General features: G+C 40.1%; 1 protein-coding gene across 2 annotated transcripts in view; it reads right to left on the minus strand.

Moving 5' to 3' along the window:
- Window positions 1-26,232, minus strand: part of DACH2 (dachshund family transcription factor 2) — a 247,537-nt gene that overhangs the window by 23,035 nt on the left and 198,270 nt on the right. For both annotated transcript variants that reach the window (XM_021531418.3, XM_021531417.3), the window contains exons 6-7: window positions 22,860-22,995; window positions 20,358-20,438 (exon numbers count right to left, since the gene is read on the minus strand). In XM_021531418.3, coding sequence (XP_021387093.1) covers window positions 20,358-20,438; window positions 22,860-22,995 — 217 coding nt within the window. The remainder of the gene's footprint in view (window positions 1-20,357; window positions 20,439-22,859; window positions 22,996-26,232) is intronic.

The following is a 26,232-nucleotide window of genomic DNA, read 5'->3' on the forward strand; positions in this document are numbered from 1 at the left end:
CATTGCAATCCCATCACTTGTAAAACTTTAAGGAACTTCATGAACATTTTGTTTCTGAAGCACTATAATTTATATAGTAGGCCAAGACAAAAAAAAAATGCCAGTGGTGTCATAATTACTAAATAAAACCTACTGAACAGATTTTTGGATAAACCATTGGAGTTACTTTGGAGTCAACTAAAACAAGATACAATTACACAGGAACCCAGACCTCTGGTGCATTCACAGATTTCACACCAGCCTTGGATTTGGTTGGTAGCTGAAAAATCCAGTTTTATGGACCTGCCACTTTCTGTGGCTTCTGGATTTGGCAGCTGATGCCTGAGGAGATGGTGAGGGGCCACAGAGAGCAGAGCTCTGCCACTGGCTCCCAAGGAAAAGTGGAGGGGAGGAACACAACACCTTCTTAAGCACCCTCCCACTTCAAATACTGAAGGTGAAAAACCAGTGACCAAAATCAAAAATAGCTTGAACAAGTTTAAAGAAGGGGGTAACTAAAAAGTATCAAATAATTGCCCACGTTTTTCTTCCAAAAGACAGGATTGAGGGTCTGCACTCCATCAGTGCATCTCTCCTTCCAGGGGGACTCCCAGCAGGCCAGCCAGGAGCATGAACTTACTGCTCTAAGCCACATTATAAACTCTATAAGCATAAACCCCTTTACAAACATTTAGGTTTTGATTACTGCTCCTGTGACGTACAGCTTTTAGCAAGCCAAGCGTTTTCTTTTCCCAACTGCCTCACTCTCTTTGCAGGGCACATTATATTTTCACTTTGGCTTATTCTACCTCCTCGCTTTGAAACCCTGCATTACTTGAGAGAGTGGCTGACATCCCCATTCATGATAGTGCACAAAATGAAGCTTAATGAATCCCCAAAGCAATGTACTTCACGTGCTAAAATCAATGTACATTGCCTGCTACAGTATCTCCCTGTGAAATGGAGGCATTTGCTCAGAAATTTCTATCTCAACAGGGTCTTTTTTCTTTTTGTAGCGTTTAACTGCCTTTTGTCTGCTCTTGTCTCCCTCCAGTGTTGCTCAGATGGCAATCTTTTATTCCTTGTGCAAACTCATTTGGAAAATGCTGGATGGGCTACAGCTGTGTACTGCTATGTAAGGTCTAATCCATGTCAAGCAGTGCTTTATACACACTGAATAAACACAATGAAGCAATGTTTTAATTGATTATTAAAAAGGCAGGGTTCTGAGCTGAAAGCAGTATTTAAAATCAGATTTAATCAGCTAGTTTTGTACAATTCTGAAAGGTAGTGATGCTGTACATGCTGCCACTCCAGCCCTGGGGTTCTCACAGGGGTGACTGCAGGCCCAGGGGAAGGGGCTGGGGATAAACCTATTTCTGGGTGGTTTGTGCCAATTTCCAAGGCTGTGGCTGATGAAAAACAAGCAGTGGATCAAAATATCAATGAACACAAACCTTACCCGGGAAGGTGTTTTCCCACACAGCTTCCAGGAAAATAAAATCCACATTTTTCCAAAGTCAGTCCAGGTGCTCAGGAACCTTTGCAGTTCAGTCTCAAACACTGAAATCTGCTCTGGCTTTTACGATGCAGAGTCTGGATTTACACTCTCTGGTATAAATATTAGACTTCAAATCAACCTGCACTGCATCTGACAAAGGTAGCTGAGCTGGATGTGCAGCCTAGAGCCATAAAAAGTCTCTTTATGTGATTTGTTTAAACCAACAGTTATTAGACAGTGCAACGAAATTATTTTTGAACTCAGAAACAGTAATAATAGTAATAATGAAAGATAAATAATTGGTAATCAAAATACTCATTCATCCCAAAAGGGTGCCTCTGACCCTCCACAGGACACTCCAGCCGAGGAACCACAGATTTTCTGAAGGACTTTGTTAAAGTTTGGGCAATGATTAGTCTGAAATTAAATCCAAAATCTAAATTCTTCTTCTTTATTCCAATAAACATTCTCCACTGACTGTACTTTTCTGTGGTACTCCACGAATCTAAGAGAAAAAGGCATTGTAAAACAACTAAGTTTCTCTCTCCTTTTTTCTTCAAATAAAACTACCACTGTTTTCCTGAAATTTAGGTAGGAAAAACTGGTAATGTCTATTAGGTGGCAGAATGAAAAATCTTTTATTAGCTTGAAGTACATGAATTATCAATCAAATGAGAAGTAAGCAGAGAGCAGCTGAAAATGGCAAAGTGCTATAATTGCAAATGATGTCTTGTGCATGACTGTGTCTCAAGAATTGTTACAGGATGCTGTGCAAAAACCTCCAACATTTATATCCACAGTCCAAAATAATATGGTCCATTACAATGACGTACTTTAGAGCAGAAATATCATTTTTTATGCTTCACATTGTTTCTGTTCTAGACTGTGAATCTATATTTTGTTTTATTTTTTAGAAAGGATGAATTTACCTTAGAGAACTGACAGCTTACATGAATATTTTACTTTTGTGTGCAAGTAACAGGAAAAAAACATGGCATAAAACTCAAGCCCCAAGTTCCTCAGAATTCCTACTGAGAATAAATTTTATGTTTATTTGTATTTCATTTTCCTTGAACAACTGCCTTTCCCTTGGGTATTTATTAAAAGCATAAAAAAGAATGAGCCAAATTCACTTCTCAATAACATCCATTCAGCATTGTTGGAGCTTGCAAAATTGCACTAGACCAGCCAAGGGGAAAACTTCACTCACTGTTTAGTAAATATATATAATTTTTTTTTCTGGTTGAGAAGATGTATTGTTTAATCTTTCAATTCTCTGCCTGCCCCTGCTTATCAAAGGAGAAAAAGCAGCTGTTTGGTTATAAATCCGTGACCTCACACAGGAATAATGTGATGTATGTGCTGGGCTGGGGGTTACTCAGGGCAGTCCTGCACCAGGCAATTCCCACTGTGCTGAGGATTCCAGCTTGGCTCCCACCTCCACAAAGCAATAAGTTACATTTTCTTCTGTACAATTTGCCTGAAGACTCCCTTAAATCATCTTATCTGGCCTGCATTCTCAACCCCTCAGATTGAGGCAGTGTTAGGAGGGGAATTCAAGTGAATTTGGCCACTGGGAGGGTCCGTTCCCAGTGCAAGGCTGGAGCAGCATTTTTATAGTGCATGGCAGACAGATGAATCAGGGAAATCCACAAAAAACAAGAGAACAGAAGGTGCTGGCTGGGCTGTGACCAAAGCAGAGCTGGTTCATGATGCAGCCAAGGTGTCCCCACGTGTCCCTCCCACCTCCTGCCCACCTGGCTGGGCTGGGCTGCCCAGGGTCGCTCTTCACCTGCTGCTGCAGGTGCCTTAAAGCTGACCTGACCCCAAAACCCCAGTTCCCATGATGGAAGATCACTTCTCCCACCAGCAGCATGGGTTTTGCACGGTTTGATCTCACCTTTTTTTAACCAGAGCTTGCAGCAAAGGTTATTAAGACACAGAAACTGTGACTCCTAAACAGAGCACGTGGCCAAGAGCAGGGGTCAGTGCTTCTCGTCCGCTGCTACCCACGAAATTACAGTTGATAGCTTTGGGAGTAGAAAAATGATGCCTTTAAGGTCTAAGCCAGTGTTTTCAGGCATCTTGTGGATTGTCTTTACTGCCAGCACAAGAACCCCCCCAAATCCAGGAGCGAGTAATGTGACCATTGCCCTTGGCAGCACCATTAAACTGGGCAGTGAACTACTTCAAATGGCTGCGAGTGTTAAACATTAGTTCTGCCTTAAGTAGGTTGATTTTAACAGTCAAATGTGCACGGCAGTCTATGTGAACATTAAAAGCACCTTTCAAACTTAATTTTACAGAACTGTTAACGACCAGAACAAACTATTGAAGGCGAAGAAGAAAAGTCATTATTTCAACAGATGAAAGGAAACAGTAAATTAACGCTCTTGTTTTAAAAGGGGGCTTAGTAACTTATCTTCTTTAAGGAAATACCATTAACTGGAGGTACCATGGATATTTCACTTAATATGTTTATGGTTTGGGGTTTCTTTTCTCTTCTGACCTTTAAAAATGAGGTCTGAGACGAAAGGAGAGCCGTAAATCTTTAACTGAAATACAACAAGTTCCAGAAACTGCTTTATCAAAATCATAGCAAGGGAATCGGTTCCTAAATATCAACATTACGTGTCATACACACACACACATCAAAGCCATCAACAGCAACAACCTTTATGGCCACAGAGGCCTCTAAATTCTGAAGAAAGCAGGAAGACAGAACCAGAATGACTCAGAAATATTCCTAACATACCACCAGTGCCTACGTACATAAAAAAACCCTAGGGACAGCTAAACTAATCCTATTATTACATTAAGAAATATCCAGGGAGAAATTTGTCATAGTTTAGAAAATGTTAAGCTGCTTGTTATAAATACAAAACACACCAGTTTTTGTGCATGAGCTGTTATTCAGTGCAATTTTGAAAACTGTTTAAAAACAGTCACTGGCTTGTAAGCAAGATTTTCTTACCATATGTGTTGCAATATGGAAGCAGATTGTGGACATTTCCAAAGGAATTTCAGACATATATTTTAAAAACCTTTACAGCAAAATTTAGGTGTTCATTAGGGTTTTTTTGTGGACATGCATTTTCTACACAAACAAAAAAGGTACTGATTTAAATGTGATTACTGATTTTAACTTATTCTACATAATCAACATAGCTATATATGCTTTTCATTCTGAAATCACTCACTTGCAGACCTCAAATGATGAAATGGTTAATTGTCCTCATGGCTTACACATGTCCAATTTGAAAATACAGTCAAATTTAGAATTTCTTCAGCAAAGCTGCATTGCTGATAAAGGGGGCTTTAATCTGGGGTTTTAATTAGTATTTTTTCATGAAGGATACTTTAGTAATGATATTACATTGTACTGTACGCGTCTTAATCTCCAAGTGCTTATGCAGATTTCTAGGGATGCTAAATGCTACATCCATACGCATCCATACAGGACATACATGACCTAAGAGGTAAGGAAATAAGTGCACACAGAATTTAGCAATCCTGAAGTAAATTGAGAACCAGAAGGTCAGGAAAAACTGATGATGTGGCCTCAGCAAGCACTGGCTTTGACAGGAAAGCCAATTTAAGTAGTTCCCACGCCCCACAGCACAGCTCAGCAGCCCCTTCTGTGAAAATCTTTTGGATGCCTATTTTTAAACTGCATCGTATAAAGAGTCTCTTCACTAACACCTCTGGATGATGCAGGATTATTATTTTGGGGAGACATTTTCTTGCTGAAGGTATTTTGATGTGAGAATAGGCACAATGTGGTTCATTCTTACACATTATTTAAATCATGGCAGTTAATGTCATGTCAGATAAAAATAGGAGTGAGAGTTGTTTAAGGCCCTTTATTTTTTGAACAAGCAAAATGTATTATTTTACCTGACTTAAAGAAAAAATTGCAGAATGTGCAGAAAAGTACCCATGACTTTGTGGTATGAAAGAAGTCTACTCCACAAATTAAGTCTCCCTTTAACAGTCTCATTTGAGGGTATTACAGGGGGTAATCGAAGGAACAACAGTTGAAGACAACCCTTCAAGAGAGAACTGCAAATCAGAAAACCTTTAACCAGTGTTATCAAACCCACCCAGACACTGTCAGCTCCACTACCCAGCCCAAGCTCAGCCTGCCACTCCTGCATCCATCAGCCTGTGCTGGATTGATCATGATTTGGTATTGAGATGTGATAAATACCACCACGTGCAAGCCTTCAAACAGCCACTCCTGAAATGCACAGTGACAGTGCCGTTGCTATAAACATATCTGCACCAATTATTAGGCTAAGAAGAATTTGTGAGCTAGCAGTCTAAAATCATAAGTTTTAGCTGCACACAGCAAGGTATACACTTATTTAAAAATAAATGTGAAATTCAGTCTTCCACAAAAGCAGCAGTGTCATGAGAAAACTCGGGCTTAAAGTTTTGTAAACGCTGCGTTTTCAATATTAGAGTGTCAGTCTTCATTCACTCTCTGACAAGGTTGTCAATCAAACAGCAATCTAGTTTTGTGAGACTTTAACCAAAGATCAAAGCAATGATACTGCTGAGTTCACATTACCTTCCCAGAGATAACTACTTGAGCACTTTCACAGCACTGCATCGATATTAACTTTGCACCCTTCCTTCCAAGCAAATAAAACAGGACAAAGTTTGACAGCCCTGCTGGCTTCTGCTCTCAGCCCTGATCCAAGCTGAATCCCAGTGCCATTCCCTCTATCCCTTAGAACTCCTCCTGGATATTGAAGGTGAGGACTGCAGGACTTGCGTTCAGTTGCACTTTCATCAATTAAAAGAAAATGAAAAGTGCTTTCTGTCTCCTCTGAGGAACACATCAAATGTCTTTTCCTCAATAACAATAGTTGGGCAATAAAAAGATGAGTGAGCAAAATGTGGTATATCATTGTTTTGCCTTTGACTCCAGCCCAATGGCAAATGAAAGGCATCCAAAATCAATTTCCAGAAGCTAATAAATTCAGTATGTGAAAGCAGTGAAAATATAACTTTTGCAGCCTCATCATCAAGCTGATTTGTAAGCAAAGCTGGGCCCAATTCCTGCACCCTATGGCACCCATATTTTCAGTTTCATGTCGGTAATATACCATTTCTACACCTTTTCTATTCCAGGGCTAAACAGAGAGATATATGCATATATATCTTCTTTCCACAAACATATGTCCTGGTATCATAATAAAAATCTGAATGTGCTGTGCCCAGGAAATCGTGTCGATCCCTATCAGTTACTTCCTCCAGTAACAGTGAAGGGAAGGTGAAGGAAAATGCTGCTCCAAGGGCAGAAACTGAGCACAGCTGCTTCCCCCAGCCCCACAGGAATCCCAGGACAGGCAGCATGGGCAGGGGCTCTGGGGGTTTTATTTGGTTTTTAACTGCAGCACTTGCCAGATCGTGCCCAGCTAAAGGCACAGGGAATATTGTGTGGCCATAATCACAATTTAAAATACCCACTGAGCAGTGCTGAATACCTGCAGGGTAGGGCTTTGGATCTTACACTGCTGAGCACTTCCACTCAGGTCTTCTATGTGATAGACTATGGATTTTCTAAAAATCTCAACCAACTGCAGACAGCAATGTTACACAGGGTCAATTACACTTACCTAACACACTGAAAAGTCATTCAAAGTGTTAATTTTTTTTTGTGTGTGGTACTTAGTTAAAAAGAATAAATAAAGTAGGAAAAAAACCCAAAATATCAAAACCAAAAAAGGTTTCTGATCCTGGAGGTTTCTTTGTCAATATATGGATTTGTTTCCTACAGAAAGGAAAAAAAAAATCAAAACATTAAGAGAAAAAAACTGAAGGGAGACAGGCAGGCAGGCAAGCAAGCTGGGTGCTGGAGAGAGCTTCAATTGGCAGTGGAAAATGTGGCTGGGAGTGTAGCTGAAGGATGATGGTGTATGTGGACTAAGGACATGTGTGAGGTTTGGAAAACAGCAGGTGGAGGAAACTGTGGAACAGGATTATATTTAAAGGGGAGAAGTTAGAACTAGGTGATAACAGTAAAGGAATCACACTCAGAGTGTAAAATATTGCTTTGTCACTTAGTTCATACTGTGAACATGTCTAGGTTTTTTCTTCCAAGTCATCAGCAATGGGAAATGCTGTTCTTTCTTTCTCTTATTTCTCACCAGGGCACCATTCTCCTCAGATGCTGGCAGCTTTTGGGAGCCTAGACTGTTATTATGGGACCTGGGACAACTGTTTCCTCACATTGCAAGAAACACCCTGCTGAGTTTTTTGTTAGAAATATCAGATCATGTTTCCTCTTTCTTAAGTCCAAGATTTTAGTGAGCAGTTGGAAACCAGTGAATGAAACCCAACTCAAATCCAGGTAACAACGTAAAATCTCCTTTCTTTAGTGCTTGTTGTATCTACTTTACCTGTTCACCTCTAATGTTTACAAGCAAGAAATAATTTTAGTCAAACACTGAAGAGTCTGAGCCATGCCTGCTCTCCACGCTTCCATCTTTCTAAAACACAACTATTAAAAAGCAGAAAGCCAGGGAGATTATGCTGCTGATATTTCTGTAGTAGTGAATAAGCACAGGAGTATCCTTCCAATCTCCTGCAGACAGAGCAGGTTGGGAAGTGTGAATGCAAATGTGAAGCCAGCTGTGAAACAGCAGCTCTGATGTGTGTGTAAGGGGTCACTTGGATGTTGTGACAGTGCTGCTGTGCCTGTCTTTGCCCTGGGGCTGAGCTCCCCCAGGGCTGGGCAGCAGAATGCTGGTGCAGACAGAAAGCACAGGAGCACACATTTCATGTTTGGTGTTTGATGTGAAACACAAGTGAAGCTGTGAAGGGCACACCTCACCCTGCAGTGAGCACTCTGCCAGGAGCCAGTCCTGTCCACCTCCCCTCTCCCATCCCTGCGGCCCCACAGGCCAGGACACGGGGTCCTGGGGGTGCCCCCTGCCCTGGGGGATGCTGCACCTGGCAGGGCAGGGCACATCTCTCTCCACAGCACATGAACACAGGGCTGGGTTTGATGCATCGTGAACCACAGCACCACTGCCAAGGCCCCTCTCAGATGTGCACATGGTTCAAGTGCTCTACACCAGAAGTACCTGTTCATAAAACATCTTTAAACTGCTGCCGAGTATCTGAATCAACTGTGGGGAGAGATATTATAGAGTATCAATTACACTTCATGTGCATACATGTCATTACAACTACGATTTCCTCGGGGTGTGGTACTTACTTAAGAAGAATAATCCAACGAATAAAAATCCACCACAACACCAAAACTAAACAGATTTTTGTACAGCACCAGTTCCAAACAGGACCTGTGAGGTGCTGTCCCTTCCCAGACTCCACTCAGCACAGGGAGATTTCACACAGCTTCAAGCATGAATTAACTCAGTCCTTCCTGCTCATAGGATTTAAGACTCATTTTCAAAATCAAAGTTTGAAAAGCTAAACTTTTCTGCATTTCCTTTTATCTTTGATAATGCCACCCAAAAATAGTTTCTCCTAAATTCTGACATTTTCTTCTGTAAAGAGAAAAGACACATTTATAAAAGCATTTAAAAACCAGAATATACTTAAATATAAAAATGCCTAACTGTATCCATAACTAAGTTTTCAGTTAGTTAAAAAGTTTTGATATTATCTCTTATTATTTATTCTTCAAAGGAGAATAGTAATTAGAAAAGTTCTGCAAATTTGCACTAATGAAGCAGAAAAATCTACTATGAAGTAATGAATTTTATTAATCACCATGTAAGCAAATTAGTAAAAAATGGCAAAAATTTAAGTACACCTAGATATTTTTTATTATTATTTTTATAGGAGTTTATGTTAAATTACTTACAGGTTATTTCAGAGAATCACAGAATGGTTTGGATTGGAAGGGACATTAGAGAACATCCCGCTATGGGCAGGAACATCTCCCACTACTCCAGGCTGCTCATTTCTACAAGTCTTTGTAACAACTTGAGCTGGGAAGTGTAATTTTGCCACAAATTCAAACTATTATCAAGGAATTTATACTCCCTGAACACTGAAAAAGAGAGGACATTTAAATATGCAGCAAAATTACATCGCTGAATCTACACAGAAACATGAAGAGTGCTGGGATAGTATGTGAAAGGAAACTCCAAATCCTGTTTTTGTTCCCATCTTTCTTCCCTTTCCCACATCCAGCAGCTTTCCTTGCTGTGCTCAGGACATCTCTCTAAATCCAGGGGAAAAAAGGACTCCCATAAAAATGCTGCATGCCAGGATGTGTTAACACCACTGCATGAAATAATTGTTCCTTGGGAGATTCTAGACAGTCAATTAACCCCCAATTCACGACTCAAGTGGCAGAGCAGACACTCCATGAATAAAGGGTAGGGGTTCAATTCTCAATTAGGATGAATTTTTTTCCTTAATAGTTTAATCTTGTGGTCAATTAAATCCCCGAGCAATGTATTAATTATTATATGAATCCTGGGCAACTTATAATTTAAAGGTTAGTTATGGTGTACCACAACGGGACCAGAGTCCAGGGCTTAAATTTGCAAAAAAATTCTACCTTAGGGGCAAAAATCCCCTCCTCTGAAAAAAGATAGGGAAATGTCTTTATACTGTGCTTTCCTAATCTGGAATAATTTCAATTTAGATTTAAATTCCTAATCTGGAATACTTTAAATGTCTCCTAGATTTTACACCAGAGGTAAGACTGCTTTATGTTAAAGATCATTAGAAACCTGTTTACTGCTGCACCACATATTCCTACCACCAGCTATAATAAACAGGGCTTCTAAGCAGACTTTTAAACATTAACCTCATCTCCAATTTCTGAGCTTTATTTCTATATTGTGGGGCACAGCAGTTTGGAAAAGTAGCTTCCTTTTCCATCTGTTAGACATATAGAGACTATGGGTTTGTGAAGTACTTTCTTGGTCCTCTTTTTGTTAGAAAAAAGTCCTGCATTTCCTCGGGGAAGCAAGGGACATATGCTGGTGCTCTATGGTTTCTGAGTTACTGCAGAGATGAATTCCTCTTGGCCAGCTTTCTGTTGAATAGGTGCTGGAATCATATAAAACAGCAACTTGTGAAAAAAAAAAATAACACAGTAAAATGGTGAGTTCGCCGGCCAAATCAGTGATCTTTTTTCAACTAATTATTTTTCTCGCTCAAAATGAAGACAGTTTGTCTTTGAAAAGCCTGTCTATCATTAAAAAAGAAAAGTATGGAAAGTTTTTGAAACAACTATAACAGATGTCATAGCAGTTGAAAGTACAATTAGAAAGCACAACGCCGCAGAAATAAAACTTCAAACAAAAGCGGAAAGAGTTCTTTGTGCACATCAATAATTTAGAATGATTTAAGAACTGTTTTATAGATGCAAGTGGAGCTCTTTCTGTCTATATATAAATCGAATGTGGTCTTTATAGGCAAACAAAAAGGGGATACAATCCTTTTAAATTATTTTTAGGATAATTGTTTCCACAGCAAACATCATTATTTATCAGTTTTGAAAAGAAGCCAACTGCCAACATTTGAAATGCACAAACCTTGGCACACAACACAGAAAATGGTAATTCCCCCCCTTTTCAAAACTAGTTTTGCATTTATTTTACACATTTGTCAAGTTCTTATCTCAAAGCCCATGCAGTTTACCTATTTCTATCAGAAATCGTTATATTTTATTTTTAATCACCTTCCCATAGCTAATTTGGTAACTCAGGAAGGGAAACTGTTATTGCTACCAGATGCTGTTACCTTCCTGCTCACTCACGTATTCCTATAAATTGATTCAACAGCCTGGAAAACAAGGTTTAATATGTATTATTATGCCTTCTGGATTTCTTCTGTTATAATCTCTTTTTTTAGACAAACAGGCTCATTGTAGTGATGCAAACATTCTAAAGCTATGCTACAGACACTTCCCATAGTAATTCCTTCAGGAGAGCAGTGCAGGATGCTGCTGGTCCTTTGCCAGCAGGAATTTCTCTGTAGCTTTATTTCTATGTGTAGACTTCAAGAAAAAAAGAAAACTAGACAGTTTCATGTATAGAGAGATGAGATTTTCTTTTTCAGATGAGGAGGAATATTAGGGAATAAATGACAGCCCTTGAGCCTGTAAGATTTCTACAGAGGAAATGGGAACAGATATTCTTGAAGGTCATAGAAGAGGAACCAGTTCCTCAAAAATTTCCACACTGGAATAACAGAACACACTTTCCCTGGAGTCAGGCAGGAAGGCCCCAGCCCAGCTGCACTGCTGCTCAAAGCAGCAAAAATTACAAGAAAAAAAATTGAGCATAAAGAACAAACTGCAAAATTTTAAACTTTAGTTCTGCCATTACAATTTATTAACCCCCATAACCTCTGTAGGTTGGCCCTCATTGGTGAAAAAAACCCACACTGATTCTGCCAATTTTGCAACACCTCTTCCAGAAAAATAATCATATTTTGCTGATACTTGGGACCATCTACCCTCAGTATTTTATGTGACTGATTATATATGAGCTGATAGTTGTGTAAAATTAATGCTCCAGCCTGCTCCATACAGTATTTAATATGGCCCATACAGAAGTGATGTTTACAGAACACTCATCATAAAATAGGATGCTGAAAAGTTATCTTGTGTATTAGAGAGAATTCTTATTGTGAATCAGACCCTAATCTAGAAATACTTGACTCATTTTCTGCTGAGTTTTCCACACGTGTTTATGGAGAGAAATTAACAATGACCATTTCTGAAACAAGAGAACTGTCTCTAAGGAACTTATTAATTAGATTTTGAATATTGGTGAATTTATTTTCTTTTTTTTTTTAAATAGCAAAATCTTTGTACAAAGAAATTATGTCATGATATAATCCTTATTGTTATTGCTTATTGTTAACAACCTTACTGTTGCTGATGATTTCACAGAAATATTATTCTTTCCTTGTAATAAATCAGTTAAAATAAAATTCAGTATATATAAATATAGATGGTATGTAAATATAAATATATGTAAGTATAAATATAGATCTGTGGTTTTATAGAGCAATTCCAGCTCTATTTTTACCTAAATCCCTCCTGCCTCCAGTGCCAAAGGCCATATGACAATAATGACAATAATGAAAATAATGTCAAAAGTCAAACAGCAGCTCTGGTGGCTCCTCCTTTAATATGTGAATCTCTCCACACTTTTGCCTGGAGGGTGCCATCGTTACAGTCGATTTCTAGATTTTCAAACTAACAAAAACCAAGACAACAATAACAAATACAGTCTCCTAATCTACACCATCAGAAACGTCACCAGAGGTTACAAATGTCTATAAATAACTTGGTATTTTCTGAACAATGTTTATTTTCTGGCCTCAGTGAGTAGGCAAGTGTACACACACATCCCGTTTTCTGCTCCAGCTCAGCCATCTCCTGGAGATGCTCCATCATGCAGCATATTCCACATCAAATACCTGCCAGCACAGCAGAAGAGGCTCTCCACTGAAGTGTCAGTGAAATCTGGACAGCTCTGGATCCCCTCGCTGACAACGCGCTCCCGAAACAGCCACGGGATATGTCAGCAAATTCACACCAGCCAGCTCCAACTATCAAAACATCACAGAGCAGCCCCAGTGATGGCTGAAACAGTCAGATTCAAAACTGCACCATGTTTTATAGATTATAACATCTCAGAATACACCTGGAAGCAGAATTTTATTTATTAAACTGCTTGTTATAGCCTGTCACATTCTGTCAACTTGAAGGAAAATCTGCTTTGGAAAGTACTTTCACACTGACTACAAAATAAAAGAAGAAAATAAATCAGTTGGTATTTTGACACCAACATGGAAAGGCCAAGCATGACCAAAGAAGTGTGCTGGGGAATTTTGTATTGAAGTAATCCCTCTTTCTAGTTTGTACTTGTTCGCCTCCAATTTCAGAGTTCACAGCTGTCTCTCCTTCCATCTTTTTATCAATCCTGCTTCAAGAAGGATATTCACAGCTGGGAATCTGCAGAAGGGACAAGGATCTTCAAGTCTTGAGTGAATGGCCCATGCAAGGATAAAATCTCCCTTAAAACCTTGGCATTATCAGCACGGGGCTGTAACAAACTGAGCTAATACAGCTGGAATTGTATTGACTGATTACAATTGGGGGCTCCTGCTCTTTCAGGCACGATTATGGATTTCCAAAGGACAACTGATAATATGAACAACCTACTGAAAGAACTGTCCATCCCCAGTGGCTGTGACACAGAAATCCTATACACGGTCCAAGTGTTGGAGTGGTGCCTTCTGTCCCAACAATCAAGCATGGAACCTGATTTCCTGCAATCTGCAGCCCCTGTGGCTTCTGAGATGAGCACATGGGCCATTATCAGCTCTGCTAATAAGAATTCATGCAACTTCATCAAAAGAACTCAACACAATAGCTGAGATATAATGAAGAACATGTTTATTTGGGTTTCATAACTACCCATCTAGAATAATCTTTTTCTACTTCCACTCTGAGGTTAGTTCACTATCTTATGCACAGAATCCTTGAACGGTTACGGTTAGAAGTTCACTAAGGATTTATTATTTGTTATTATAAGGACAAATCTAATGCACTAAACATTCTAAACTACTTTGGGGCTGAATCTTAATGTGCAGTTTTGTCTCAGCCTTGCTGTCCCCAGAAGCCTCTGGGCAGCAAGTCCTCCACAAAAGGGAAGACAGAGCCCTTAATTGCCATCTTAATGTGACTGTTACACAGGAGACAGACACACTCCACAGAGCCATCTTCGACATTCAAGATCAAATCAGAATAAAAGTCCCTGAGTACACAAAAAGGGCTACACAAAATACCATCCGCCAGTGCTGGGTTTGCTCTTCTGACAGCAGGAGCACACACTGCTGTCACAATCCTGAATTCTGCATTTCACTGAGCTGGAACATCCAGCTGTGGGCAGCAGGACAAACTCTGGCTCACTGGTAGGAACCCTCAGGAAAGAACTGTGTTTTATGAAGCACAGCTTCTGTGAATTTCCTGAAGGTCTTCCTCAGTCACAAATACCACAACATTTTCAAAGTCACCAATTAACCAATTTTTATGACTAATTGGAATTTTTATCTGCATTTTTATTCCTTTCTTTCTCTGTGTGTGCACAGTTGCACACTTGGGCACACAAAGGCAGGAGCACAGTGCCCCTGAGCAGGTTTGGTGCTCAGGCAGGGGAGGCTGAGCCCCTGTTGGTGTATTCCCCAAAATCCCAAGGATTTCTGAATGACAAAAACATTCAGCAGAGTATCCACATCCCACTGCTCATAAAGAGGACTGAAGGCAAACTTATTAAATAACTCATAGACATCAAGAATGTCACCAACTGCAGGGCTTAGGTTAATGACTTTGCACCAGAGCTAACACCAAGCAGAGCATTCAGCGGGTCAGGTTTAAGACCAGTGCTAAGGAAAAAAATCCTGGGCCTAACCCAAAAGATTTCTTAGGTCATTGGGTGCAAATCAACAATTTTTCTCCTCTTCTTCTACTTTTCAAATTTGATATCGCTCAGTTGAGCCTTCATAAAACTACAGTATTGGAGGAAAATTGGGAATGTCCCTGAAGAGACAACTGACTGAAGAGTAGCTACCTGATCTCCCTCTTATTTGCCCATTTTATTGTACAGACTGACATTAATACCTTACTAAAAATTTGTTTCAATGCCTCTTCAGTAAAGAAAATTTCATTATTTCACTGTGTTTATACAGACTCATAATTTGTAGTGTTTAGACAGCAATACATTAAAATAACTGAAATCTAATAAATAAAACATATTAATAAATTATATATCAATGCAAGTAACTGCCTTAGCCCATCTGCCAAGATTACTATGAAGGAGGTGTTTTACACATCAGAAAAAGAGCATTCCTAAAAATAATTCTGCAAATAAAGCTCTAATATAAACTTAATGTAAAAGGTGTGACCTTGGAGTACTTCACTAGCATCTCTTGCATAATTGCCTTTATATTTATAAATCTTTCAGCAATAGTTAAGCATACAATCATAACATCATGAGTACAGACACTTCAAAAATTAAAGCTTTGCCTTTATTAATTATTTACATTTTGTGAATCTAAGTGTTAATAGAGTTTGCTTTGGTTTTATGGGTTTGGGTTTTTTTTGGATTGACTAACTGACAGACAATCACATCTACTATTAAGCCACCTTTTTAACAGCTGCCAGTTCATTTGTAGGCTAAATTTAACAACAAAAAAACACTTGTGGAAAATGCCTCCACCCAAAATAGAGCACTATGCTTCTTATCTTTCAGTATTCTCTGTGGATAGAAATGTAAAAGTATCTCTGACTTATCCAGAGGACATCTGCACTGCCCATGTCACTCAAGGTTTTGGGAAAAAGAAACCTTGAAGTTCATGTATTATTGCACTCACTGCTGATCCAACAACCCCAGAGTCTGTGATACACACACTCAGACACCACAATGGACATGGATTTGCTCCTAATCTGGGCAGCTCTTCATGTATCCATGAACACATCTGTGAAGAAAACAGCTTTTTTTCCTCATGATATCTTTAAGATGCCAGTATTGACCCACCAAAGAAGCAGCACAGAGACCCTGTGAGGTGCTGCACACTTTGCACAGCCACCGTGTGCTTCAGCTTCGTGCTCCTTGCTCTCCTTCTCCTTCCTTCCCTTTTCCATCTGGATGCTCTCAGGTTAATTGCTGGGAAAGTCCCCTCTCTGGAGCACAGCCCCACCAGCCTGTTGCTGTTTCAGGTGTTCTGCACCTGCTCATTCTCCTCCCCTCACATCCTGAGTAGCCCAGTCCTTTGGCAGTGATTAATTTAAACAGCATAAACCCTCTTTTCTGCTAATGAAATCCAAGAAATAAATATGGTTATTCTTTCATTACCGTGGTCTCTGGCCATCTGAAAATATTTCACTCAGTGGACAGAAATGATGCAAAATTCCCCTTTCCTTGAAGCAATAAAGGAAAAGGTGTTCTTTAATAAACTGGGAAGGGAGAGCTGCCAGATGCAGAGTTTGGACACTGCTGTGCTGGGCCATGGGACACAGCCCCATCCACAGCCTGGATTTGGGCTCTGGAGATGCAGGATGGGCTGGAGGAGGAGCACTGCCCTCAGGCAGCTCTGGGAGTGCAGGCCAAGCCCCCTTCTCAGCAAAAATCTTATTTATTTGTAATCATAGACTGCAGAAACAGCGGGTAAGTCTGACAACATGGGTCATTAATGGAATTTTCCTGCAATATTTTCCTCTGGTTTGCACCTCAAACCCTACGTGAACATGCTATCCATGTCTGGATAACAACCAGCACCACGAGCTGGGGGAAAAACCTTCTGAAATACAAAGCTTTGCTCAAACTCTTCCCACTGAAGACATCCTGCACATCCCCACTGATTTCACTGTGGCAAGAGTTGGGCCACTGCCTTTTATTGCTCCAGCCTGTGTGAGGAGTTTGAAATATTTCTTGTCATGCAGTCAAACAGAATAATTGTACCAGCATCTAAATCCGGCTGGAAGGCACGGCCAAATTCTTTTCTGGCTCATTTCACCTTCCTAATGCCAGAATTCATATGGAGCTTTCTGTAAAGCCTATACAGGGCTGTGTCAAACACAATCCTACCCCACACAATAGAGATTTTTTCCAGGGTATGTATTGAAGCAGATGAATTTAAAAGTGTATTTTCTGTGAGTAATTGTGCAGGTAAAATATGGGGCTGTGTGTTCTAGGGGGGATTTTGTAACTGTTTCCTTGCACTAGTGATTTCAAAATAAAGTCCATATTACTCTTGATATGCTTTTCACTCAGAAATAGATGCACAGGCAAAACGCTGGTGTAACATGCCAGAAAAAGGCATTTGACAAAAATATAGCACTGTATGTAATCCATGCAGTAAAAACAATTTTAGATATATATAAAAAGACCCCAAACCATGCAGACTTCCAAAGATGTTTGACTTTGTTGCCCTCTAATGTTAAATCTGACCATATTTCCTCTAAAAGGATGATGAAAAGAAGCAGAGTAATTGAGATTTAATGGCATTCCTCTTTCAAAAAGCTTATAGGTATGGCTGTAACTGGGCTCCAAATGCTCTGCAATGAAATAACCAACAATTCTGGAAATTTTTCCCCACCAACACATGCAAACAAATCACAGGAATTGCAACAACCTCATATTAACTGTCTTCTAAAGAAGCACTGTTGTGAAGCCATGTTCTCCTCAGCCCTAATTACCTTGATGAGAACAAAGTGGCACATTTTTGTCTGTTGCTGAGATCACTTAAAATGGGATATGGAAAACAAAACCTGTGTATCCTGAGGGATATTTTGTCTATAATCATTACAATAATTGTAATAATTTTTTAACTGATAAGATTTCAATAAATATTACTCCTGATAAATCTGAGTTCCTTAATTTTCAATTGTTGCTATCTTAATTGTTGTAGAGAGCTCAGCTTTGTGAAGTTATGTCAAGGTGTATAACACAAAAACACATTCAATATATGCCTTCAATAATTTCTTTGTTGTTTGAAAACTTCCAACTTACAGCAAAGCTGGCATTTTATGGCCTGCAGAGCTATAAATCATTTTTAAAATCATGATGATATTACTCAAAACAGATGTGAAAACATATGTTTGCCACGGTTGTATAAACCGCTTACTTGTCATACTTAATAAATGTTGATACTTTTATTTTAACTACATTCCTTCTTAATAACTTTGAAAATCTTTTCCACGGTGAATATATTTTGCCTTGGTAAGAGCAATGGCAGGTTTGGAAAAACAAAGCTTGCTCTGTATACAAATTAGATGGATTTTTCTGCAGGGCAAGGCAGCACAGATCACACTCCTCACACTGTCCACATCTGACTCTAAAACACTCACCACAACTGAGGTGCACCAGAGTCCCAAAATAATTATACAAGAGAAAACAATAACAATATTAGGAACAGAGAATTTACACAGGACTGGGGCAAATAATTAAGGACTAACCCCAGTGGTTCCTACAGAAACTGCACTACAGGTCTGTCCCACTGATCAATGCAAAATCAGCTTGGAATCCTGGATATAAAGGTTGGTGCCTTTAAAATTTCTGTATTGATCCCTCTGTAATGTCATAAAAGGTTCTGGAGTCACAGGATGACTTGAAAAATCGCAGCTGTACATGACAGAAAACAAAATTTCTCATTCTCAGATTTTCTGAGAAAAACTTGACATCTGCAGGCCATGCAGAAATGAAGAAACTTTGTTCTAAATCTAAAACAATATTTTAAAATGTCTTATGATTTTGAAGCATTTTTTTCTGATGCTGGTGGCTCACTGAACACTAAATTAATTCTAGAAACATCCCCTAAGTGCATGCAGAACTAACACATGTATAAAGATGTATTTCCCAGTACTTAATCAATTAAAGAAATTATGCAGAAAGGTAGACTAGGAAATGAATAAACCTACACAACTTTAATCTTAAGGAGAATTATGGCACACAAACTGTTAGCATCAGATCTTTGTGATTTCATCCATGATAAAAGAAATGATCACAGGAGCCTGGGAATTGGGTTCACAGGTGGTGAAGGTTCAATTATTTTTGCTCTGGGGATTTCTGAATTATTTTTTCAGATTTTTAACCTGTACCTTCCTTCATCCATTCTGAGTGACAGAATCCTGCTACTACCAAGAAGTACATGATTTGCATCTTTGAACCCCACAGGACACTGAATTGTTTCACTGAAAAATGACTGAACATGTGGCAAGAAACCATGCAGGGTTCAGCAGCATTAAAATCAACTACACTTTCAGGCTTAGATTAAATACTCGCCATGCAATTACTACAGAAATGTAATTCTTAAAAGTTAGGAGTGAAGGCATGGCTGGTAACTTTCTGTAAATGTCAATAGGAATCAAGAGGAAAGGATTTAAGCAGGATGATCCAGACAGAAAATGACCTCAGAATGGCAGAGAAGGGCTCTTTTGGGGTTCATGAGGAAAGTGCTTAAATGTCCAGAAAAACCAGTGAATAGAAAACAGCTTCTGTCTTCAAGGAGAGTTGAGAACAGAGGAAGGAGGAAGTTTCAGGCTCTTCCTACCCATGACTGGATTAGTCGACCTCTAAGGATTGTACAAAACCCTGACACTGCTCAAATTATTTCATATAACTCTGGAACCACTGGCTCCAAATTCTCTTCTGAGTCGCGCATAAAATTGTCTATGCCTGCCTTTTCGTTTTCTCTGAAAATGCATGAAAATCACCTCAAGCAAAATAAAAATCAGTTTGTGCTTTCATTTATGATGATAAATATGAATATTCTCAGTAGACTTACAAGTATATTTAGCTTATGTTGTCTCCTCCTTCTTTCCCTTCACATATTTTTCCCTCTAAAACTTCACTATTCTCCTCAACATCTCTTTGCAGTATTTTCCCAGAATAAATCCCTGAGTATCTCCACAAGGAGAGCCCAGCAATGGAAGCCCTTCCCTGCCTACAGGAGAGTCCCCCCCAAGCCAAACATCACCTCTTCCCTTGCTGCCCCTCACTGGTGAGACAATATGAAATGAAATTGTTCACCCACAGCATCAGAGCAGTCTGTACACACGTCCCCTGAAGGCAAACAAACAATACCACATGACTGATCAAATATTTGCTTGGAACTTCATAAATAATTGAGCCAAAAGATCTGCAAAATATTACCTTCATGCTATATAAACAGAGAGAAGCAAAGTTCTCATTGCTTACACTTCCATGTGAGTTCACCGGATACATTATTCATTGCAATTAAGCACTTAGTTCTCTTAAATTAGTAATATAATGTCATTACATATGCAGAACATGAGAAAAAGGAATAAAACACATAATAAGTGCAATTAAATGCCTGAGATGAAAACAGTCTGTGGTTTTACCTTTCTCCTTTTGTATTTTTTTTAGGCTGGTCCCAGTTTCTTGGTCAATGAGTTCTCCTTCCCTGCTGTTGGTCAGCATGGCTAAAAAAAAAAAATCATAGGGCACAGTTATATAACACTGTCGGTAAAAAAAATTTAAAAGAAAAGAAAATATTAAATTATATTTACTCTTGGTTGATATTTTGGTATTTTAACTCTTATAGCCAAATAAAATAGGCAGTAAAAGCTAATCTGCTCAAGTTTATTAGACAAGGCTACCAAGACAGAACACAAATTACTACTGAGATAAATGTAATTTCTTATGAAAAGTTCAAAATTATTAAGTAATGGGAAAAGTACTTCACAAAAACCATTTTGGGGAAAAATACATTTAAGGATTTAAGTATTAGTAATTATCTATAAAGCAGTAAGCTTAATGAAAACCACAGATTGCCAGATCATAACCCAAACTGACTGGTGACAGCAAAACACCCTCCAACATTTCAGTGCTGAAGGAAATTCTTTACTTAACACCTGCAAGCTCAGTGAGACCTGTGCAGTTTATGACTTCAGGATGCCTCTTTCCTTGTTCTTATTTGATTAAATCATTTCCTTTGCCACAATCCACCAATGACAGACTTCACAGTTATTCCAGGGAGGACACTTGTTACAAACTTCATCACTATGTTTTAGGGAGAGCTTTTTTTTACCATTTCAAAAGCAAAAGTCATGAAAAATGAAAATTATTTATGCATATTTTTACATTAGATCTCTACATAGAGACATCAACAGTTCTTTTCACTGCTGCTACAGGAAAAGTTTCTTGTCCTGTGTATTTCCAGACTTATTTCACACAGGAAAAAGATGAGGGGAATCTCTGCCCTGTGTTTGCACAGTTTTGGGCAAAGAATCCGGGTTCTATCCACTGTGCTGGGCAGTGCTGTGGTGTTGCTGCAAGGACCAGGGTCAGAACTGCAAAATTCCAGGAGTAGGTTGCGCATGGCAGGGAATTCTCCAGTGACTCACCCGGAGTGCATGGCTTTTGTGGTTTAAATCTGGCTCAGCAAAGCCTGCACGGGCTCCAGGCCATGAGGAGACAGCAGTGTTGACACACACTGACGTGAGGAGATGCTAATTGACTTGCCCTAGATCCCTCTTGGAAGCACCAAGAATAGGATCTAAACTTCCTCTAGACAGAATTAGCATTTTAATCGATAGTGCACAGGCTGTGAAAGCTGGGGTGGAGAGACCAAAAAAGCCAGAAAGGCCTCAGCTTTGGGGTGATGAAGGAATGTGTGGGCACAAGGAGGTTTTTGGAACAAAAAAAAGTCATCATATAATCTGTGACTTTCCTCACACACATGTGAGGAAAAAGATACCTTGCTGTTTTTCAACGGCAGGTGCCTTGAGCAGCACTTCCCTACCCGAGCACGCCGAGGGGGATGGCTGGACCAGGGAAGGGTTTGAGGCGATCCCTCTGTGCAGGGAATACTGGCACAGGGAGAACTCTAGAGGAGGGGCTGGGCTGTGCAGAGAAATGAACTTAATGAAAAACCCACCGGGGTGAACCTAACGCGCTATTTCATAACAAGCGAGCGCTTCCCCACTCTTGCAGGATTTCTGAGAGAGAGAGGGCAGGATTTATGTCTGGAGTGAGAATTGAGCCACCCCTCAGACTTGGCCTTGGTGGGGCCTCGGAGCCTTTGATGCAGTAAGAATTCAGTTGTGGCGCAGTTAGAAATTATGTTAAATTGACTACAAAGTAATGAGCGATCTGAGTGTGAATTAGGGTAGAGCTGCAGTGTGAAAAGCCTGACCACCTTAAGGCAAAGGTAAACAATGTGGGCTTGCCAACGAGAGTGCCTTTGTAAACCGTAAACTATGTGGAAGTGCACATAAACTGCCATCTTCTCACTAATAATAGGAGAACGTTGCATCAACCACATTGGTTGGACGTGTGTTCTGTCCTGCCCAGCGCTCCTGCTCTGTGAGGAGCCTGGTGTCACGCCTGGTGTCACCCCTGGTGTCACCCCTGGCGTCACGCCTGGTGTCACCCCTGGTGTCACCCCTGGCGTCACCCCTGGCGTCACCCCTGGTGTCACCCCTGGCGTCACGCCTGGTGTCACCCCTGGCGTCACCCCTGGTGTCACCCCTGGCGTCACCCCTGGCGTCACGCCTGGAGTCACCCCTGGCGTCACGCCTGGTGTCACCCCTGGTGTCACCCCTGGTGTCACCCCTGGTGTCACCCCTGGTGTCACCCCTGGCGTCACGCCTGGTGTCACCCCTGGTGTCACCCCTGGTGTCACCCCTGGCGTCACGCCTGGTGTCACCCCTGGCATCACGCCTGGTGTCACCCCTGGTGTCACCCCTGGCGTCACCCCTGGCGTCACCCCTGGCGTCACCCTTGGTGTCACGCCTGGTGTCACCCCTGGCGTCACCCCTGGTGTCACCCCTGGCGTCACCCCTGGCGTCACCCCTGGCGTTCCCAGCAGAGAGGGGTCGCGGGGAGCGAGCGGCACTGACCGATCCTGTCGGGGGTGTTGTCCAGCTGGGACGGGGAGCTGGACACGCTGCTGCTGGGGTGGGAGGACGCGTGGCTGCCGGGCCGCTGGCTGTCCTCCAGGGACGGCGCCGGCGAAGGGCTGTCCTGGATCCTCTCCTGCGAACAGAAGAAAGCAAGGCTGGGCCCTCTCATCCGCGGGCTTCGCCGAGGTGCAAACTAAAAAAGTGAGGCTGGCGTAAAAGTAATGGCAACAAATGGTGTTTCTGAGGTAAACAGAGAACAGAACTCGTGTCTACGAGCAGTGGAGTCATCTACAGCCAAAACCAACACAGGCTTCTACAAGCAACAGGTCTGAGCTTAGCTGATCATTTGCCACCTTTTTCTTGTTGGCAACTTTTTATGTTCTAAGTTTTTCACACGTAGGAACATATAGAATATTCTTTCATGTTGCTTTCACAAACTACTTTTAATCTACAGGTAGTAAGACTGCCATATATGAGTCACATTTCAAATAAACAATTCAAAGTTGGACTGAACTGTCACTAAATGCAGTCAAATTTGTAATCAGAACCTGTACTTGTGAATTTGTAACTAGAATTTGTACCTGAATAAATTACATCAGTATCTTCTCAGGGTAGCACCTGAATAAAGGATAAATGCCGTGGCTCTGGTAAGAACTTCCCTCTTGCATGAAAAGCACCAGTGGTAACCAAAACAAGAGTCTTCTTGCAAAAAGTCACATTTATATTTGCACAAGAAACTTTGATACTAACCTCAAATTTAAATATATATAGCACTTGAGTTAAGGAGGGAAAAAATGTAAAAAATAACAAAAAAGAGGCAAAATTAAATTCTGTATTTCTGTGTATCTATACTTGCAAATTGCCTGAAGATGCCATCAGTAAAAGTCTTTAGGAGCAGGTCAGACAAACAAGGCATAAGTAAAAATTCATCCTTAAGACAAGAGATTGTGAGACCACTTGAGATACTTTCAACCCATTGTTTTCACACACACACTCTTTTAATTAAAAAATTCAGTGCCCTTCATTCCTATTCCCAGAACCAATAGAAAATTAGAATCTTCCAAAAGGGACAATCAGGGCCTGAGCTACTCCAAAGTATTTTTCTTCTAAAGTGCCTCCTCTGTTTTAAAACATCTATGCAAGTCCTTGAAGTTGTAATTCCAAGGGGGAGACATCAATGAGAAAAAATGTTGAATTTACAGAACTACAGAAACTGAAACTCTAGAGTTGCCCTCATTCCTGGCAATCAGCTGCTTCCTGTGCAAACTCAGAACTGGAATCTAACTTCCTTTTTTTTAAAAAAAGATATTCTCTTGCCTCCAGCTCACTAAAAATCACAATTACAGTTCATCTGGGAAAGTTGTCTCAAAGGAATTTTGCAATCTTTCCTCCTTTCTAATCTATTCCGAAGATGTTTCATTAGGAATAGTCAATCTGGCTCCTTGGTAGCAATTTACTGTGCGCTCTGTAAAATAAACTCAGTAGCATCTGAAGTTTTTATGCAGTTATCAAGGTGGAAGCCCGAATCAGTAATGCAGATTTAAGAAGCACACGGTGGTTCCTAGAATTTTCTCCATTATAAATTCCTGAAACAAAAGCTGCTGTTTGGATGTATCAGGGCAATTCATTAATTACACTGCCAGCTGGATCAACAAGAATATTCTGTTACCCATTAAAACCATCCCTCCAAGCCACACTCATCTTTGTATTTTCAGGTACTTCTGAGAGTTGTGCAAAGGAAACAGGAGATTGGATCCTCCTCAGAGCATGGGATGACATTTCCCTACTCCAACCACACCAGCTGAGAACGTGGCACCGGACCTGGTTTTAATAGGATTGTTATTGTACATTAAATAACAAGCCAGCCCCAAAACCATGTAACAGATGTGTATCTATTACATAGCTGTTAATCCTCAATGGATCAGTTTCACTAATTATCTGTTATTTAATGAATGTACAGTAACTAACAGATCTGAACGGGAGACTTTTAATGCTTATATTTAACAGATATGAGTCTATTATATTGAGTCACATGTTTTTATAATTTTGAAAACTGAACTGTTTTATCCAAATGATTTTTCAAATTCTGTGGGAGGAAAAAAAGGTCCAAGTCACTAATCTTAAAGTCTCCTGTGTTTTCTTCCTTTTGGCCTCCAAAAGAGAGGGTTTGGAGGCTGCAGAGATGAACGGATGAGTAGAAGGGAGCTGGGACTTTGTGGATGTGCTCTTACTGAGTTGCTTTTAAAATCACATTCTTACCCCAGAAAGTACTGTCCTAAATAACAAACCATACATATGAAATCCTGAGTGGATAAATCCTGTGTGTTTTTTACTTTTGTGCAAATAATAGCTTCCAAATAGGTTCCTGCTAACAGGTTACAAATTTGACTGCAATTTCATTTGCATGGATTTCAGTTTTAACAGTCCTCTTTGGCACTATTTCCTCTCTTTTAACCACAAAGAGCACTCAATTTACAATTAAGATATCATTTTGAAATGATTAATTTTACAGAAGAGTGCATAGTTTAAGTAAATTTCATTGTCTACTGCAACCATGAAAATGAATAGCCAAGGAGAGGACATGCCAACTGTTCTGCAAAAAACCCTATGAACAAATATGACTAGGAATTAACACTTAGATATCACACAAACAGCCATATATGTCATCTTAAATGGGAGTTATTTGAGTAATTCAAAAGCTGATGATTTGGAAAAGCAAAGTATTCCAGCTCCTTCTGGTAACTGCATTTCCCATTGTCTCTCACTGTGAAATAATCTCTGCTTGGAGTAATTTGCCTTCAGACTCAGGGTCTGGGTTTGAAATCTTCAGGCAGAAGTAGAAGTGTCAAATAATAATGTCCTTCTTAATCACACAGTGAGTCACTTTCTAAGAGAATTAGTTGACTATTAGTTGATCTAATATCTTACCAGTTACACAGTGTACAGGCACAGGGAATGCAGAGCTTTCCCTGTAAGCAAAAAGGAGCTGAAATTCCCTCTGTATCAGATATGCTCCAAATGAGGGTGGAGGTTCACATTGTGAGGCTGCATATGCATCAAGAAATTGTCAATTTCTAAATGTTTATGTGGAAATATACTGATTTTCCCCTCCTATAATGAATAATGCTATAGCAGACTCTTCTTTTGCTGGTAAACAGATCCATTTTTCAGTCCTGTAATCAGTATGCATCTATTTAGCTACTTAGCAGCAATGTGCTCTGGTTCATTAGGTAGCTACTGTTGTGTCTCAGCCTAGTTAAAATTTCACAGCAAGTTAATCTATTTTATTACAAATGAGAACACAAGTGATAATGTCCTCACCATTTTCCAAACACAGGGTTAACAGTATTTGTAACAAATCAATGAGGGC

The sequence above is a fragment of the Lonchura striata genome, chromosome 14 (assembly GCF_046129695.1).
Source record: "Lonchura striata isolate bLonStr1 chromosome 14, bLonStr1.mat, whole genome shotgun sequence".
Taxonomy (NCBI): Eukaryota; Metazoa; Chordata; class Aves; order Passeriformes; family Estrildidae; genus Lonchura; species Lonchura striata.